This window comes from Pristis pectinata, chromosome 2, assembly GCF_009764475.1.
Source record: "Pristis pectinata isolate sPriPec2 chromosome 2, sPriPec2.1.pri, whole genome shotgun sequence".
In the NCBI taxonomy this organism is placed as follows: domain Eukaryota; kingdom Metazoa; phylum Chordata; class Chondrichthyes; order Rhinopristiformes; family Pristidae; genus Pristis; species Pristis pectinata.
Genome location: NC_067406.1, coordinates 137,159,939 through 137,176,440, shown reverse-complemented (window position 1 = coordinate 137,176,440; position 16,502 = coordinate 137,159,939). Strand labels below are relative to the sequence as shown.

The 16,502-nt window shown below is 41.8% G+C and overlaps 1 protein-coding gene across 3 annotated transcripts in view; it reads right to left on the bottom strand.

Annotated features, from left to right (window-relative positions):
• ccser1 (coiled-coil serine-rich protein 1) overlaps nucleotides 1-16,502 on the bottom strand; it is a 1,189,492-nt gene that overhangs the window by 645,638 nt on the left and 527,352 nt on the right. For all 3 annotated transcript variants that reach the window (XM_052043574.1, XM_052043589.1, XM_052043581.1), the window contains one exon: nucleotides 15,218-15,422. In XM_052043574.1, coding sequence (XP_051899534.1) covers nucleotides 15,218-15,422 — 205 coding nt within the window. The remainder of the gene's footprint in view (nucleotides 1-15,217; nucleotides 15,423-16,502) is intronic.

Genomic DNA, 16,502 nt, shown 5'->3' with positions numbered 1-16,502 from the left:
AATTGTACGACATAAATAGTACATTATTGATGAATAAATTAAGTTCAGATTTTTCTCATTGACTGAGGTTTCGAGGACAAAGGCTAAATGTATTATAAACCCAAAAAGGTTCTTTTTCCCTAAAACTGAAGTTCCCTAATAGGGGGAGCAACTTTTACACCAAATGTCACTTATACACCAGGTTTTATGGGAACATTCATTAACACAGGTCCCTTGAATGTGCTCTTAATAATGTGTTCTTCTTGTCCATTGAACATATGAAAATGTAGTTATTGGAGAATGGGGTGAGCAGGCATCCATGCAATCCCTGGTATCGCTCTGGAAAACCTCCATAAACCATGCGTGCAGTTTACCTGAACCTACTCTGGAACCTTATGGATTGGTTTTAATGACAGAAGCAAGAAAGATTTGGACAAAGTCTGGCCTGACAAGAAGTGACCAATCAGAAGTAAAATGATGACCAATGAATGAACCTTCTCTCCTAATCTATGAAGGCCCAAAATTTAAACCAATTTCGTAAGTTTGTCAGCAAACAAACATAAATCTGAATCTGGAATTTGATTCTGTGTACATTTCTTAAGCTTGTCTCCCCTTTACAACTTCTATGTGCTTTTATTTGTCGTAAGACTGCTTAGAATAGTTCAGATTGTGGATTCTGTTTTCAAACAATAAAAAACAGTATTCAACTTCAGGCTCCATGGCAACTTGTTTTCAAGGGCAGTGTGATGGAGACTCAGAAATAAAGGACTTTCTCTAAAGACAGGATTGGTGAATAATAAATGAAAAGATCCGTGATTGACATGACTACACTGCACAAATGATAAATTGTGTTCTCCTATTAAGCAGCTCTTCTTTGACATGGGACAATCAGACAAAAGAAAACAAGTGTTAAAAGACAACTATGGCACGACATACAAAGGGAATCAATTTTGATTTATGGTGGATACAGACTTTCATGTACACATGATAAAGATACTTGCTAAAAGGAGGTATTGGACAAACCTAGATTGAAGGAGGGGCCCCAACTACTTAACCCTCACACGTTGACCCAAGCTCTTGTCCACTCCAGCACTGTTGACATGATAAAATGAATCATGCAGAAGACACCTTAAACAAACATTCAATTCTATCAACACTGGTAGCACTCATATTAATTGATAGGGTGAGACCAGGATGGCTGTCGATAAAGCCATCTGGTCAATTAATAAATAACGAGACAGAGAGAGAACCCAAACAAAGAAATATATAAAAGCTATGACATGTAGAGATGTAGAAATGCCCAAAGGATCAAGCCATGTTGATGGAGAGCGAAAAGCTGTTAATATTGTAGATGAGTAAACTGCAACAGAATTGGCTAGTTTTGACATAAATGGAGAACCTGAAATTGTTGAAATTTGCCCTTGGATTGGGAGCAATAAACACACTATGTGATCAAGTCTACCCCATGTACCTTAGTTCCAAAATTTGTTGGGATTGATTTCAATGGATCAAGTTTTAGAAGTGGTGTACAGTTCACAGATGACATTATATCACACATCTGGCACGACCTGATGATGAATAGATACATTATTTATGATTTTGAAAGAGGAACTGATTGAGTAAACAGCCACTAAGTGTCTGAAAGCTGAGAGGCTGGTAAAAGCAGAATGAGTGGTCAAGGGACGGGTGAGAAAAGCCGAACAGAAGCAGGAGGAAGGTCATACTGAACACAGGGAGAAGGCAGAATAGATGAACCAGGGAATGAGTGATGAGGTGTAAAGGTCTATTTTAAGACAAGCTGCTTAGAATTACTCAAATATATATTTTAAGATTCAAAATATAGTCCTAAGCAGATTGCAACTCAGGAACAATTCCATTTCGTCAGTGTGCACTGATTTGATCTTTATATATTATTTTATTTTAAATGAAACCAGTTCTAAAACAGACCTTCTCATGCTCATGTTTCTACAAAAATATAATGTAATTTGAAGAGCTTTCATGAACCATTACAACTAGTGGAATGTCACAATTTCAAATTGGGTTTTCAAGCTGGAGCCTTATTCAGGCAAATTGAATTTTAAACCTGTGTAAAAGATTACAATCTGAAGATACCATTGTAGGTTATCAGAGAAAGCAGGAAAAACACAAACAATGGCACCAGACTATTAGCATATCCCACGTCTGCCACTCAAGTACCAGTTTGTTTTAAACCTTATGGAAACCCAGGCCCTGCTCCTGTATTCCCAAGGAAAGATGATATTTGACAGCAGTAGACAGTGAGGACAACGCATATCACCTGTAATTTAACAGATTGCATGCTCATCCTATTTATGGCTCGCTCCACCATTAGTATAGCGCAGTTGCAGTATGCTCCAACTGCAAAATGCCCATTATGTGCCTAGATTATTCTGACAGCATCCCTCAAATCCACAACAACCAGTACCAACATGACATTGGTCCTCCTCCAGTTCAGATGCAACCCACCGCTCTTGTACAGGTCACTTCTGCCCCAGAAGAGATCCCAATGCCAGCAGAGGTTGTGTGGGCAGGTACATTAGGAACATTTAAGAGACTCTTAGATAGACACATGAATGACAGAGAAATGGGGGGCTATGTAGGAGGGAAGGGTTAGATAGATAATAGAGCAGGATAAAATGTCGGCACAACATTGTGGGCCGAAGGGCCTGTACTGTGCTGTAATGTTCTATGTTCAATGGTCCAAGAACCTGAATCCCTCCCTTCTGCACCAACTCCTCAACCACACATTCATCTATCCTATCCTCCTTTTCCTACCCTCACTAGTGAGTGGCACTGGGAGTAATCCAGGTATTACAATCCTTGAGGCCATGCTTTTTAACCTTCTGCTTAAGTCCCTAAATTCACTCTTGAGAACCTCATCCCTCTTTCTACTTCTGTCGTCTGCACCAATGTATACAATGACCTCTGCTGTTCACCGTCCCCTTTGAGAATGTTCTGCAGCCGCTCGAAGATATCCGTGACCCTGGCACACGGGAGGCACGTGCTATTCCACAATATAAATAGTACAACACCAACATCAAGTGGAGCATTGATATGAAGTGTAATAAATCTATGGCTATACATGAGGGCCCAATTCATCAGCACTCAGAAATAGATAGAACCAATCACAACCTCCTGTGGATGTTACACCCAGCATGTTGACCAGAAATTTATCCAGCTGAGTGTAAATACTGAGAGAAAAGTGCAGCAGACCACCAATACTACAATGCCAACCTAGCGCTAATGACCAGATATGAGTTTCCATCCTTCTGTGCTTAATTTTGTGACTGTGTAATTGTTAGTGTGCAACTCCTGAAGGCAACTTGCATGGTCATGATCTACCAAAGACTTATAACTCTAGCTTGTCTCAAAACATGAGTCTTAAATCATCAAGTTCAATGAAGATGTCAACAGTGACGTCTATCACTCTTGTGCTTTCTATTACTTTGTTACTTCGAGCAATAGTGATTAAGGCTGGGGAGTTGTTTCTGCAAGTTCCTGCCTTTCTCCATAACCGACCATGAACCTGGGAAGTACTGGCCAAACAAGAACAAAAGAACTGGGAATTTTCTCACTGATGTGAGCTGAGAATAAATTCACTGTTTAAATCTGCAACTTCTTCCACTGGTTTAAGATGAAATTGCCCTCAGAAGGGTTCACCTATAAAACCCAGCCTGAAGTTATGAGATTCCATCAATTGTGTTGGTTCAGGAAAACACATTCACTTCTGTAGGTTCATGAGAAGATATGAGTTAAAATGAGTTTCAAGTTAAACACAATATTTAATTTATCAAGAAGCTGATTATTGTGTCCAACAATGAATCTATTAAATGATTCAGAAGTGTTTTATTGCTATTTTCAAACACTTTAAATCATATTTCAGGTAGACACTGTTATTTAAAGATACCCTAGCAACTCCACTTCTTCTGAGAGTGGGTGGAGAACTCTTGCCACCCATCTAGTTGGTTTTCTCACATTCCTCTCTTCCTAAATCTACCTGTCTGGCTGCAGTATTATTTATAAATTGAGTTCAAAATCTGTTGGCTACTGTAGAGAAAACCCTGCAAAGATATTTCCATTGATTTCCATCCAGGGCTGGTTGCGATGGTAGGGTCCACTGTGTGATCCAGGCAGAGAGGAGGGTTTGATTTATCTTACACACTGTGGTGTCTAAAATAATAGCAGCTTTTCCTTACCCCTCCTGTGAAGAAGAAAACCACTTCAACCATGAACTTATGTCACCAAATCAATGATGAGACATCAAAAATGATCTCCTGGCCATTCGAGAAATCCACTGAGATTCTTCCCTTGCCCTTGCCCTGAACTCTCATCATTCCCTTTATTCTTTCCTATATCTTGGTGTGCCTTCTCCAAATGGATCTTGGCTCTTGTTAAGTAATTGAGTATCAATTGAGTATCATTGTAAAGTAAGATATCTTTATTAGTCACATGTACATCGAAACACACAGTGAAATGCATCTTTTGTGTAGAGTGTTCTGGGGGCAGCCCGCAAGTGTCGCCAACATAGCATGCCCAGAACTTCCTAGCCCGTACGTCTTTAGAATGTGGGAGGAAACCGGAGCACTCGGAGGAAACCCATGCAGACACAGGGAGAACGTACAAACTCCTTACAGACAGCAGCCGGAATTGAACCCGGGTTGCTGGCGCTGTAAAGTGTTACGCTAACAAAAGCAGTGATGGGGGCATGTTGCAAATGTAACTTCTACCCTCGAGCACCCAGAGCTGAACCTCCTGCAATGAGAGCCGTGTAGACTGATAGTTATTCATTACTCTACCACCATGTGGCTTCTGAAGGTAGGCTAGATGCATCAACCATGTCTGGTGTAGAGCTGAGCGACCAGAGATGGTACATCAGGTCTCTCAGCTCAGTACATTACAGAATGTTACGCATTCAGTGCTGCATTTTGTGGTGGAGCAGGAGGGCAGATGATGCACTGCATAACCACAGAACCCCAAATGTATTGTCACACATTGCAGTTAGCTGGTGTTTCTCCACAGAATTGCCAGTGATACAAACCTGCCGGGTGCAGAATGGATCATTGAATAACTTATTGGTTCACAGAGTCACACAGTGCACAAACAGGCCCTTTGGCCCATCACATTCATGCTGACCCTACTGTCCACCAACACTAATCCCACTTGCCTGCACTGGGTCCATTTCTTTCTGTGCCTTGCCTAATTAAGTGTCTGTCTAAATGTCCCGTTAAGAGAATAATTGTACACAACTCCACCACCTCCTCTGGCAGCAAGCTCCAGATATCAACCACACTTTGTGTAGAAAAAAAACTTATCCCTCAGATGCCCCCAACTTATACCAATCCAGCTATAAGATGCTGTCCTGATTTGAACCCACTTTGTTTCAGATGAGCTACGGGTCAGTGGTGTCCACCTTGATTGAGAGGGTTAAACAGCTGAATTTAACAGCTAAAACAGAGCAAGGTTTTATGTCAGGTGGTAATCTGAGCCGGGGAAAGGTGGTGGAGGGAGGAAGAAATTCTGCAGCAACCTTCAGAAAGGAGGGAAAAGGTCACCATAGACAGCTGCCTGCCAAGTGTGTAAATTACACTCCTGCCGTATTTCATTCAAACATACAATTTAGGAGCAAGTTTGGGTCATTAAGCCCTTCAAGCCTGTTCTGCCATTCAATAAGATCATAGCTGATCTCTTGCAGAACACTGCAACACTCATGCTGATTGGAACCTGGGTTCAGATGGAAGGCCTGGGTTAAGGATTGCAAGGGTTGTCTTCTGAGGAAGAATTATTAAGAGGTCAGGAAGACTTCAAATAATTTCATTCCTCAGAAGCGCAAGTAACTTCCGAGTATACATAGAACAAAGGCATAAATAAAAACAGAAAATGGAAATACTCAGCATGTTAGATAGCACCTACAGAGAAAGTGAGTTAAGGTTTCAGGTCGACAACCTTTGATCAGAACTCTTGTTTTGTGCATGGGGCTCCTCCAGCAAAATTCAATCACAATCAGTCATAGAGACATAGAGTCATACAGCATGGAAATGGGCCCTTTGGCCCAACTGGTCCACACTGACCAAGATTTCCATCTAAGCTAGTCCCACGCACACATTTGGCCCATATCCTTCTAAACCTTTTCTATCCATGTACCAGTCCAAGTACATTTTAAATGTTAATGTACCTGCCTCAACCACTCCCTCTGGCAGCTCATTCCATTTATTGACCATCCTCTGGGTGAAAAGGTTGCCCCTCAGATTGCTATTAAATCTTTCCCTTCTCACCTTAAACCTATGCCCTCTCGTTCTTGATTCCCCAACCCTGGGAAAAAGACTGCACACATTCACCCTATCTATGTCTCTCATAAGTCCCAGCATCTTGGGCAGTAGGGTTGGCTTTACACACCTAAGTGCCCCTTCCTCGATTAGCCCTGCCATTGGTCCACAGTGGACAGTTAGGTTGCGGATCAAAGGTCATCGATCAGCCAGGACTGTTGGGATTGGAGGGAGGGGATTCCGGGAGAGCTGCGGCGAGCAGAGCTTCAGATGAGCTGAATTTTCTCAAGGATGAGATGGTTACAGATCACCTCTGAAACTTGAGCGCAGATGCTGGAATCTGGAGCAACACACAAGATGCTGGCGGAACTCACTGGGTCAGGCAGCATCTGTGGGGGGAAGTGGACAGTCTGGGCAGAAAGATAGAGGGGAGGTAGCCAGTATAAAGAGGTGAAGGGAAGGGTGGAGTAAGAGCTGGCAGGTGATGGGTGGATCCAGGTTGGTGGGGGGGGGGGGGGGGAGAGTGGGAATGGTTCCAGAAGCTGGGAGGTGATAGGTGGGAGTGACAAAGGGTCGCAGATGATGGAATCTGATGGGTGACGATGGTGAACCATACAATAAAGGGAGGGAGATGTGGAGGGCAGGGAGGGGAACCAATGGAGGAATGTGTGGGTGACGGGCAGATGGAAAGGGTGGAGGACGGGAAGGAGACATGGAGATGGGGGCAAGGTAGATCAGGAGGGGGAAGAAAAGGGACGGGGGCGGGGAGGAGTTTGCAGTTCCCGGAAGTGAGTAAATTTAGCGTTCATGCCACCAGGGTGTAGACTGCCCAGGCGGAATATGAGCTGCAGTTTCTAACTGTTCCTCTGAAACGGAGTCATGTTCAGGTGATAGCTGTAGCTCAATTAGCATGGCTTTGAAATGTATGCCGAGAAATTCATCCCTGGTGAGAAATGCTAAACACACTGCAAAAGAGCAGTAAAATGTTGTCCTCTGTCTTCTAAATTCAATTTTATTGAAATTAATGGAACTTTCACTCCTTATATTTTCCTTTTGACTTCAGTGCACAATTCTTTTAGGACACAACATCTGCTGAGAAAATTCATTTACCAACTAGTTCTAATTTAATATATTTTCAGTTTGGTGATTGACAAGAAGGAGGGTTTAATCCCTTTCACGACACATTTGACAGAAGACTTCTTAAAATGCAAATAATTTGCAGAGACTAATCCAATGCCCGAAACTGCCAAGTTTGATACTATATGGACAGAGCATTTGTAAATATTTGATGCATTTTCTGTGTGTGAATTAAAAAAGATCCTTGCTTTGAGCTTGTCGCCAAGGTTCCATTTTTAAACTTTTACTCTTAAAGGTTCCAACTTCACCTTGCAGTTCCTACATGGTATTGAGAATGTGGATGGGGAAAATCAAAGTCTAATGCTTCCAGTCCTGAAGATGCAGAGTTAAGGTAGGGTTATCCTGGAGCAAGACTTCTTTTTCTTAAGGACCTGTATATGTGAGACTTTGGAGATTCAATGATCACCATGAGTGCAATTCAGTGTGGCTTTCCCTTGTTTAAAAACTGAGACCAGTGCCAGTGGCTTAAGATGCCTCTTGACTCCTTTTCCCCACTGCTGAGATAAGAAATGGCAAATGAGTACAGATACATATTTTGCTTGGCATGTCAATCATTAGGTAATGACTCTACATCCCTGATGAATGACTCAGGGAAATTCAGCATGTCCCCAATGACTCTTACTAATTTTTACAAATGCACCACAGAAAGTGTCCTATCCGGATGTATCACAGCTTGGTATGGCAATTGTTCTGCCCGAAAGCACAATAAATTGCAGATAGTTGTGAACACAGCCCAGTTCATAACGCAAACCAGCCTTCCCTCTGTTGACTCTGTCTACATTCCCAATGCCTCTAGAAAGCAGCCAACATAATCAAGGACCCCTCCACACCCCCACACCAGACTCATTCTCTCTTCTCCCCTCTGCTTTCAGGCATAAGATACAAAAGCATGAAAGCAGACACAACCAGACTCAAGGACAGCTTCTATCCGGCTTTTATCACACTCTTGAATGGACATCTTGTACACTAAAGATGAATTCTTGATCTCCCAATCTACCGCGTTGTGGCCCTTGCACTGTATTTGTCTACCTGCACTGAACTTTCTCTGTAAATGTAACACTATATCCTGCATTCTGTTTTGTTTTTGCGCCCTCGATGTCCTTAGGTATGGCACGATCTGCCTGGATAGCATGAAAACATAAGTTTTTCACGGTATCTCTGTATGTGTGACAATAATAGACCAATGTTACCTGTGCAATTAGTTCTCATTGGAAGAATTATTTTCTGTTCTCCTTCCTGAACATTGCAAATCTTTGGTTTTGCGCTTTCTACAATTGTTAAGTGGGAGTAAACTCACTAAATGATAAAAACAATAGTCTGTGATGGATTAGCTAATCTCAGCCGTGTAACAGTCTCTGCCCTGGGTTAGAGAAGAGGAGAAAGAATCAGAAATGGTTCTCACTTCTGAATGTTATCCATTGACAGAATGTATGTGAAGCAATTTAATGAAGGCTAGACAGGTAGAAGCAGCAGGAATGAAACTCATGCTGACACTCAGCCAAAATCACAAATGAAGTCTGTTCAGCTGGGCTGGGGAGAGGGATAATGTATAATCACAGAATAAGCATGAATCAATGTTTATGCACCCCTAATCCAATATGTAGATCTCCAAAGCAACATAACGTTAGTGCCTGTGGATCTCTAGTCCAACATATGTTGATACCTGTGAAACATGACCCAACACACAGTTGGTGCTCATGAAACTATATTTCAATGTGCATCAGTCACTCTGGAATTATGCATTTGACATGTTCTGTTTTTCAACTAACCTGCCAAGCAAAACAGTAATGGAATGAGGATTCAATGAAATCTCATTGCACCACTGTACTTTGTACTTTTGTACAATTTCAGCCACAAATATACATTGCTACATGCAATTTGGCATTGCTGACTCGGGTTCATTAATTTCATTAGTAACAGTTCACATGTGCATTATACGTAGCAAACTAAATAATCAAAATATAGAGATAAAGCTTTAAGATATCATTGAACTATTTATTACTCAACCAAGATAATTGCTTTCATTATAGTTCTATCATTCAAATAGTGTGCTCCTTTAAATATCGATCTTAGCATCTTTAATAAAGGAAGGATTTTCTGATCTCATTATTTGCTGCTAAAGCAGAACAATTACTTCAATAACAACAAACAAAATGCTGGAGGAATTCAGCAGGCCAGGCAGAATCTGGGGAGGGAAATGAATAACGTCCAGATGAAGGATCTTGATCTGAAAGGTTGACTGTCCACTTCCCTCCACGGATGCTGCCTGACCCCCTGAGTTCCTCTGGCATGTTGTTTGTTGCTCCAGATTCCAATTATTTCAATACACAACTTCAAACCAAGAACTGTACATTGTCAGGGTGATATCCTACCAGCAGTGTCTTCACTATCCCTTAGTATACAGAAAAACTTCAATCAAACCACCACTTAAACTTTTACGTTTTAGAGACTGTAGGTAACATAATTCCTCTCCTAGCAATTTAAACCTTAGAATCCAGGTAGCATTCACAAGTTTGTGCCCTTATCTAAATGACCCACTTCATTTTTGAATGTCATGAATCGGCTTTGTGGGACCTGAAATCTGAGCCATCAAGATGCCAGGCTCCCAACACTACCCTTGGAAGTGTTGCAGAATCTGTAAGTTCAAGGATCCCCTTGAAGGCAGAACATCCCAGCAGGAGAATCGGAGCACAACAGCTGGACTTGCAAATTGTCATCAGTGTCTCCCATTTACGTCGCAGCTGAGGTTCTTTCTGGGTCAAAGGAACAGCAGTGCAATGCTTGTTCTTCTCCAAAGGAAGCCCTGTGAACAGAGGTCATTGATCCCCTTCTTCTCTCCATGCTCAGTTTTCACACGTCCTCAGTATTTCAGGGATTACTGGATACCATCAGGAGTGGGAATACCGGTTTAGCTACTTCCGGCTGAGCTCAGACTTCTAGAGTCCAGCTTTGTTTCACCCTTCACCACCCACCCAGCACCCACCTCACAGGCAGAAGGCTGTGGCTCCTGTGAGCATTCCATGTCCATTGATGTTATGTTGGCCTCACTGGCAAGGTCCATCCCTGCTTCCTGGGTCATTCCAGGGGCTGTGAAGAACCATCCACATGGCTGCTGTGTGGATTCACACACTGGCCACACTGGCTAAAGAAGGTGGACATTAATAAACCCAGTGGGTTTTTGAAAGCAGTTAGTGTTCTGTGACCACCAGACCTTTCTTGCAGATTAGTTAACTATTCACATTCCCAATGGACATGGATCTGAGTCACAAGAAATTCTGCAGATGCTGGAATCTGGAGCAATGCACAAGTGCTGGAGGAACTCAGCAGGTCAGGCAGCAGCCACGGAGGGAAATAAATAGTCGACGTTTCGAGCCGAGACCCTTTATCAGGACTGGAAAGGAAGAGGACAGAAGCTGGAATTCCCCTCCCCCACCTTCTTATTCTGACTTCTGCACTCTTCCTTTCCAGTCCTGATGAAGGGTCTCGGCCCAAAACATCGACTGTTTATATCCCTCCATAGATGCTGCATGACCTGCTGAGTTCGTCCAGCACTTTTTGTGTATGGATCTGAGTCAGTAGTTCAAGCCTCTGGATTACTGGTACTGTTAGAACTAGAGGGCATAGGTTTAAGGTGAGACAGGAAGAACTTAATAAAAACCTGAGGGGCAACTTTTTCACACAGAGGGCGGTGAGTATATCGAATGAGCTGCCAGAGGAAGTGGTTGAAGCAGGTACAATAACATTTAAAGGACATTTGGACAGGTACATGGATAGGAACGATTTAGAGGGATATGAACTAAACACAGGCAAATGGGACTAGATTAGATGGGCATCTCGGTCAGCATGGACGAGTTGGGCCAAAGGGCCTGTTTCCTTGCTCTATACCTCTATGAACTAATGAACTTTCCCCTGAAGCATCAATGCAACTCTTGCCAGTTCCAGGAGTTAAAAAGATGGATTGGGAATACTCACAAACACTCACATTTCACTTGGCAAGCTAGGGCAGAAGGTTTACCCTCATCCAACACCCCCACAAAAAAAAAACACCAATAGTGTTGAACAAGCAACATCTTAGAGCTTTAGAATGGAATGTTTTGGAATACAAATTATCCTAAAGTAGTGAATTTTGATGATGAAGCGACTCTGGCAGAATATTTCCCACTGGATAAACAGGAAAATTTGAATTAGCAACTCAGATGATGCCTGCAGTGCAAACACACTGATTACTTTTTACCTTTAAATAATAAAGAAGTACCTGCAGGATTAATTTTGTAGCACGCTAATTATAGAGTTAACAATACAAGCTACACGAGCCAGAGAATGCAAAGGAGAATTAGTCTCTTTCAGGGAGGCTACAGATTGAGAAAGCTCTACAAGTTCCATCTGGAAGCTGTTATGCTGGCAAGCAGGACAGTTGTAAAATCAGAATATAACCACTCAAATGTTGTGCTCCTTTAAAGATTTATTTTGAATTCAATGAAACAGGAAGGAGTGAAGAACTGATTATGAAGGGGACTGCATTTTAGGATGGATATCATGTCTCTTTGTACTGGGAAAAGAGGCTTTAAAGTGAAAATGCTGGAATAAATTATTAGTGAATTTGATACAGTAATGAAGGTGAATCGAGGATCTGTCTTACCGGTTGAATTAAGTTGTGCCAAAATCAGTAGTTATTGATAATAATCAATCAAATGTGTTTCCTAGACCATTTGATATGTCCTTTCCCACAGAAATACAACAGTGATTGAGAGAAGGTTCTGGTGGTGAGTCGGAGGATGCACTCTTGTCTCTACATAGAACATAGAACAGTACCGCACAGGAACAGGCCCTTCGGCCCACAATGTTGTGCCGAACCAATTACATTAGTAATAAAATGCCCAACTCAATTTATCCCTTCTGCCTACACAATGTCCATATCCTACCATTTCCCTTACATTCATGGGCCTATCTAAGAGCTTGTTGAACGCCCCTATCATATTTGCCTCCACCACCAGGGAGTGCATTCCAGGCACCCACCACTCTCAATGTAAAAACCTTGCCTGTATCCTTAACTGTATCCTTCGCCAGTCTTCTACACTATCCACAATACCACCAATCTTCGTATCATCTGCAAGCTTACTAACCCACCCATGTACATTTTCATCCAGGTCATTTATATACATCACAAACAGCAGAGGTCCCAGTACAGATCCCTGAGGAACACCACTTGTCATAGACCTCCAGCAAGAATAAGTCTCATCGACTACTACCCTCTGTCTTCTACGGGCAAACCAGTTCTGAATCCAAATGGCCAATTCATTGTGAATCCCATACATCTTAATATTCTGGGTGAGCCTCCCATGAGAGACACATTGTCAAGCGCCTTATTAAAATCCATGTAGACAACATCCACAGCTCTAACTTCATCAATCATCCTCATCACCTCGTCAAAAAACTCAATAAAGTTAGTAAGGCACAATTTGCCCTGCACAAAGCCATGCTGGCTGTCCCTAATTAGGTTATGGTTTTCCAAATGCTCATAAATCCTATCCTTAAGAATCCTCTCCAGTAACTTCCCTACCACTGACATGAGACTCACAGGTCTATAGATACCAGGATTATTCCTGCTTCCCTTCCTGAATAATGGAACACATTAGGCCGTGGTGAGAGAGGACAAAAAGATATTGGAAAAGGCTCAAGCAATCTCATCTCTTTCCTCTCAGTCACCTGGGGTATATCCCATCAGACGCTGGGGACTTATCCATCTTAATGTTCTTTAAGAGACCCAACACTACCTCCTCCTTTATCTCAAAAGTCCCTAGCATATTAGCACGCTCCACTCTGATCTCCCTGTCCTCCATGTCCTTCTCCTTGGTAAATACTGATGCAAAGTACTCATTTAGGACCTCACACACATCCTCTGCTTCTACACACGTTCCCTTCTTTATCCTTGAGTGGTCCTACCCTCTCCCTAGTTACCCTCTTGCTCTTTATGTATGTATAGAGGGAAAATATTGTGAGGTCAAGTCCCATTCTAGACACTTCAGCATAGAAGTCTAGGTTGATGCTCCAGGAGAGTATTGAGGGAGTGCTACGCTGTTAGAAGTGCTGTCTTTTGGGAGAGGTTTTAAATTGAAGCACAATGTGCTGTCTTGTGGAAGTAAACTATTTTGAAAGTTAGTTTTGTGGTCAATGTTTATTCCTCACATAACACCAAAACAAGCTTCACCAAACTTCTGTATGTGGGAGATTACAATGTGCAAATTGTCTGCCATGTGCTTCCTCTGAGAAACAATAGTGACTACCCTTCAAAATTCACCATATGCCACTGTGAAATATGCTATGTAAATGCAAGTCTTGCTTTTAATTGTAATTGAATGTAAATTCTTTTGATCTTTTTGACATCCAATAACAACCTGCATTTTGCAACATATTCAATGCATTAATGTCATTCCAAATTGGTTCGTGAGAACCATTAGACAAAAACCTTGACTGTAGCAGATAAAGAGATAATGGTCCAAATCATTCTCAAGCTATCAAAGGATTGTTTCACTATTTTTAATGTCTCTGATAATCAGGGATATTTAAAATTGTTAAAATTGATGTAAATAATTGAAGACATTTTTTAAAAAGGTAAAAAATAGTTGAACAGTTCAATTGATGTACATCCTGAACATACTGTGCTGTGCTGTGTCTCAGTGGAACAAGTGGCTCATCAAAGCAAACCTCATATCGGGCAATATTAGTGTCACAGAAGAGACCTTTGCTCTTCTCTCTGAGGAAGAACACTGCACAAGATGTAAAAGAGAGGAGGACATTGAAAAACCAACTGAAATATACAACTGTGGCAAGCTATTATGGGAAGTAAACTTGAGAAACCAACTAACAAAATCTGGGTTATAAAACATATTTCTTTTCAAATTCAGCCAAGGGTTTAACAACAAACATGAATACTTGCTTTGTCACGTTGAACAATGACTTCAGTAATGGGACAAGCAAATTGCAATAGTAATCATGTGATATTATGCTATTACTGTGCACCCTAGGATATAGGGAATTAAATCAGTTTCTGCATTGGCGTACTCTGCCTTTACTAATATAACAACAATAGCTCTGAGATAATTTCTTAGAAATTAAAATAATTGAAAGTAAAATCTAATTTATTTGGATCAGGATAATTTAATTCAAATCATAGGCAGAATAGTGATGCTGTAGATAATGCAGCCATTCCACAAGTGGGTTCGATCCCAGCTTCCGATGCTATCTGTGTGGATTTTTCATGTTCTCCCAGTGACCGTGTGGGTTTCCCCAGGGTGTTCCCATTTCCTCCCACATCCCAAAGATGTGCTGGTTGCTTCTCGGCGACTGTAAATTACCCAAGCGTAGGTGTGCAGTGGAAGCACCAGGAAGGAGTTGCTGGGCAGCTGAAAGAGAATGGGTCACCGGGAAATAAGTGGGAGAATGGGACTGAAGGGAATTCTCTCATAGCTAGCACAGGCTCAATGCGCCGAATGTCTCCTTCCATGTCATAGGGAAGTATGGAAATGCGAGAAACACCGCTCCATAATCAGAGGGTAATGTCCTTCACTCTTCAAAAGTGAGTCTGACCAACCTGCCATGTGATGGCCCTTGCACCTTATTGTCTGCCTGCACTGCACTTTCTCTGTAACTGTAACACTATATTCTGCATTCTGTTATTGCTTTTTCCTTTGTACCACAATGTACTTATGCTTGGAATGAACTGTCTAGATGGTATGCAAAACAAAGTTTTTCATTGTATCTCAGTACACATGACAATTACCAATAGCCCCTAAAAGCTGTGGAAAGAATTTAATGATTACCTCCTGCAGAATCCTCTTTAACTTGAGAAGCATCGTCTTTACAGCTGTGCAGTCCTGCATCATCAATCGCAAGGACAAGGGGTCCAAACTACCAACACTCTCTTCCTCTCTCAGAAGAGAGCAGTCCGAAGATGTCCCACCAGGCCAATGGTTGTTCCGAGCCAGTCTAAGCTCCCCATGTTCACTTTCCTTTGTACACAGAGACCTAAGAAAGAGAAATGATAATGGATTTGTGTCAAAAAACCGACACATAATCAAGTCTCAAAACTGTATACAGTAGCAGAGAGCAAGACCATTCAGCCCTTTGCACTTATGCAGACCAATAAAGAGCCACAGAGAATGTAATTTCACATATTTCCTTTTCCCAACCTCCCCTCAATGGACTCTGTCCACACTTCTCACTGCCTCAGTAAAGCAGCCAGCATAATCAAAGACCCCACCCACCCGGACGTTCTCTCTTCTCCCCCCTCCCATCGGGCAGAAGATACAAAAGCCTGAAAGCACGTACCACCAGGCTCAAGGACAGCTTCTATCCCACTGTTATAGGACTATTGAACGGTTCCCTAGTACGATAAGATGGACTCTTGACCTCACAATCTACCTTGTTATGACCTTGCACCTTATTGTTTGCCTGCACTGCACTTTCTCTGTAGATGTTACACTTTATTCTGCATACGTAACCACTGATTAAAACTGGATTAAAGCTTTTCACTGTATCTCAGTACATGTGACAATAATAAACCAATTACCACTGAATGGAATCATCGATTAAAGATCAAAGTATGAGGAAGGTTCTGCGTTCCAGTCATGGACACAATAGAAATTCACATTGTTCCAACTGCCAAAGCATTTTCCTTTTTCTTCTCAATCGTGCGAACAAGAAAGTGGTTCACAGGCTGATTTTTCTGTCCTGAAAACAAACATTTTCTCAAGAGTGCAATGGATATATTTGAGGTGCATTTTAATGAGATTAAACTGCTGTGGTTTAAACAAGCAGTTTTGTGATGCTGGGAATTAAACTGGACACCATGCAATATTTCCAAGCAACGTAAAAATACTTCTTTAAGTGGTCCCACACCTGACGAGTGCAGGGACTGAAGATTCATCATTCAGTGAGATCAACAATAATTGAAACCAATAGACTCAAAAAACCTACACATAATCAAATTTCAAAACAGTATATGGTAGCAGAGAACAAGACCAATCAGCTCTTTCCACTTTTGCAGACCAATAAAGAGCCATAGAGAATGTAAATTCACATATTTCCTTTTCCCAACCTCCCCTC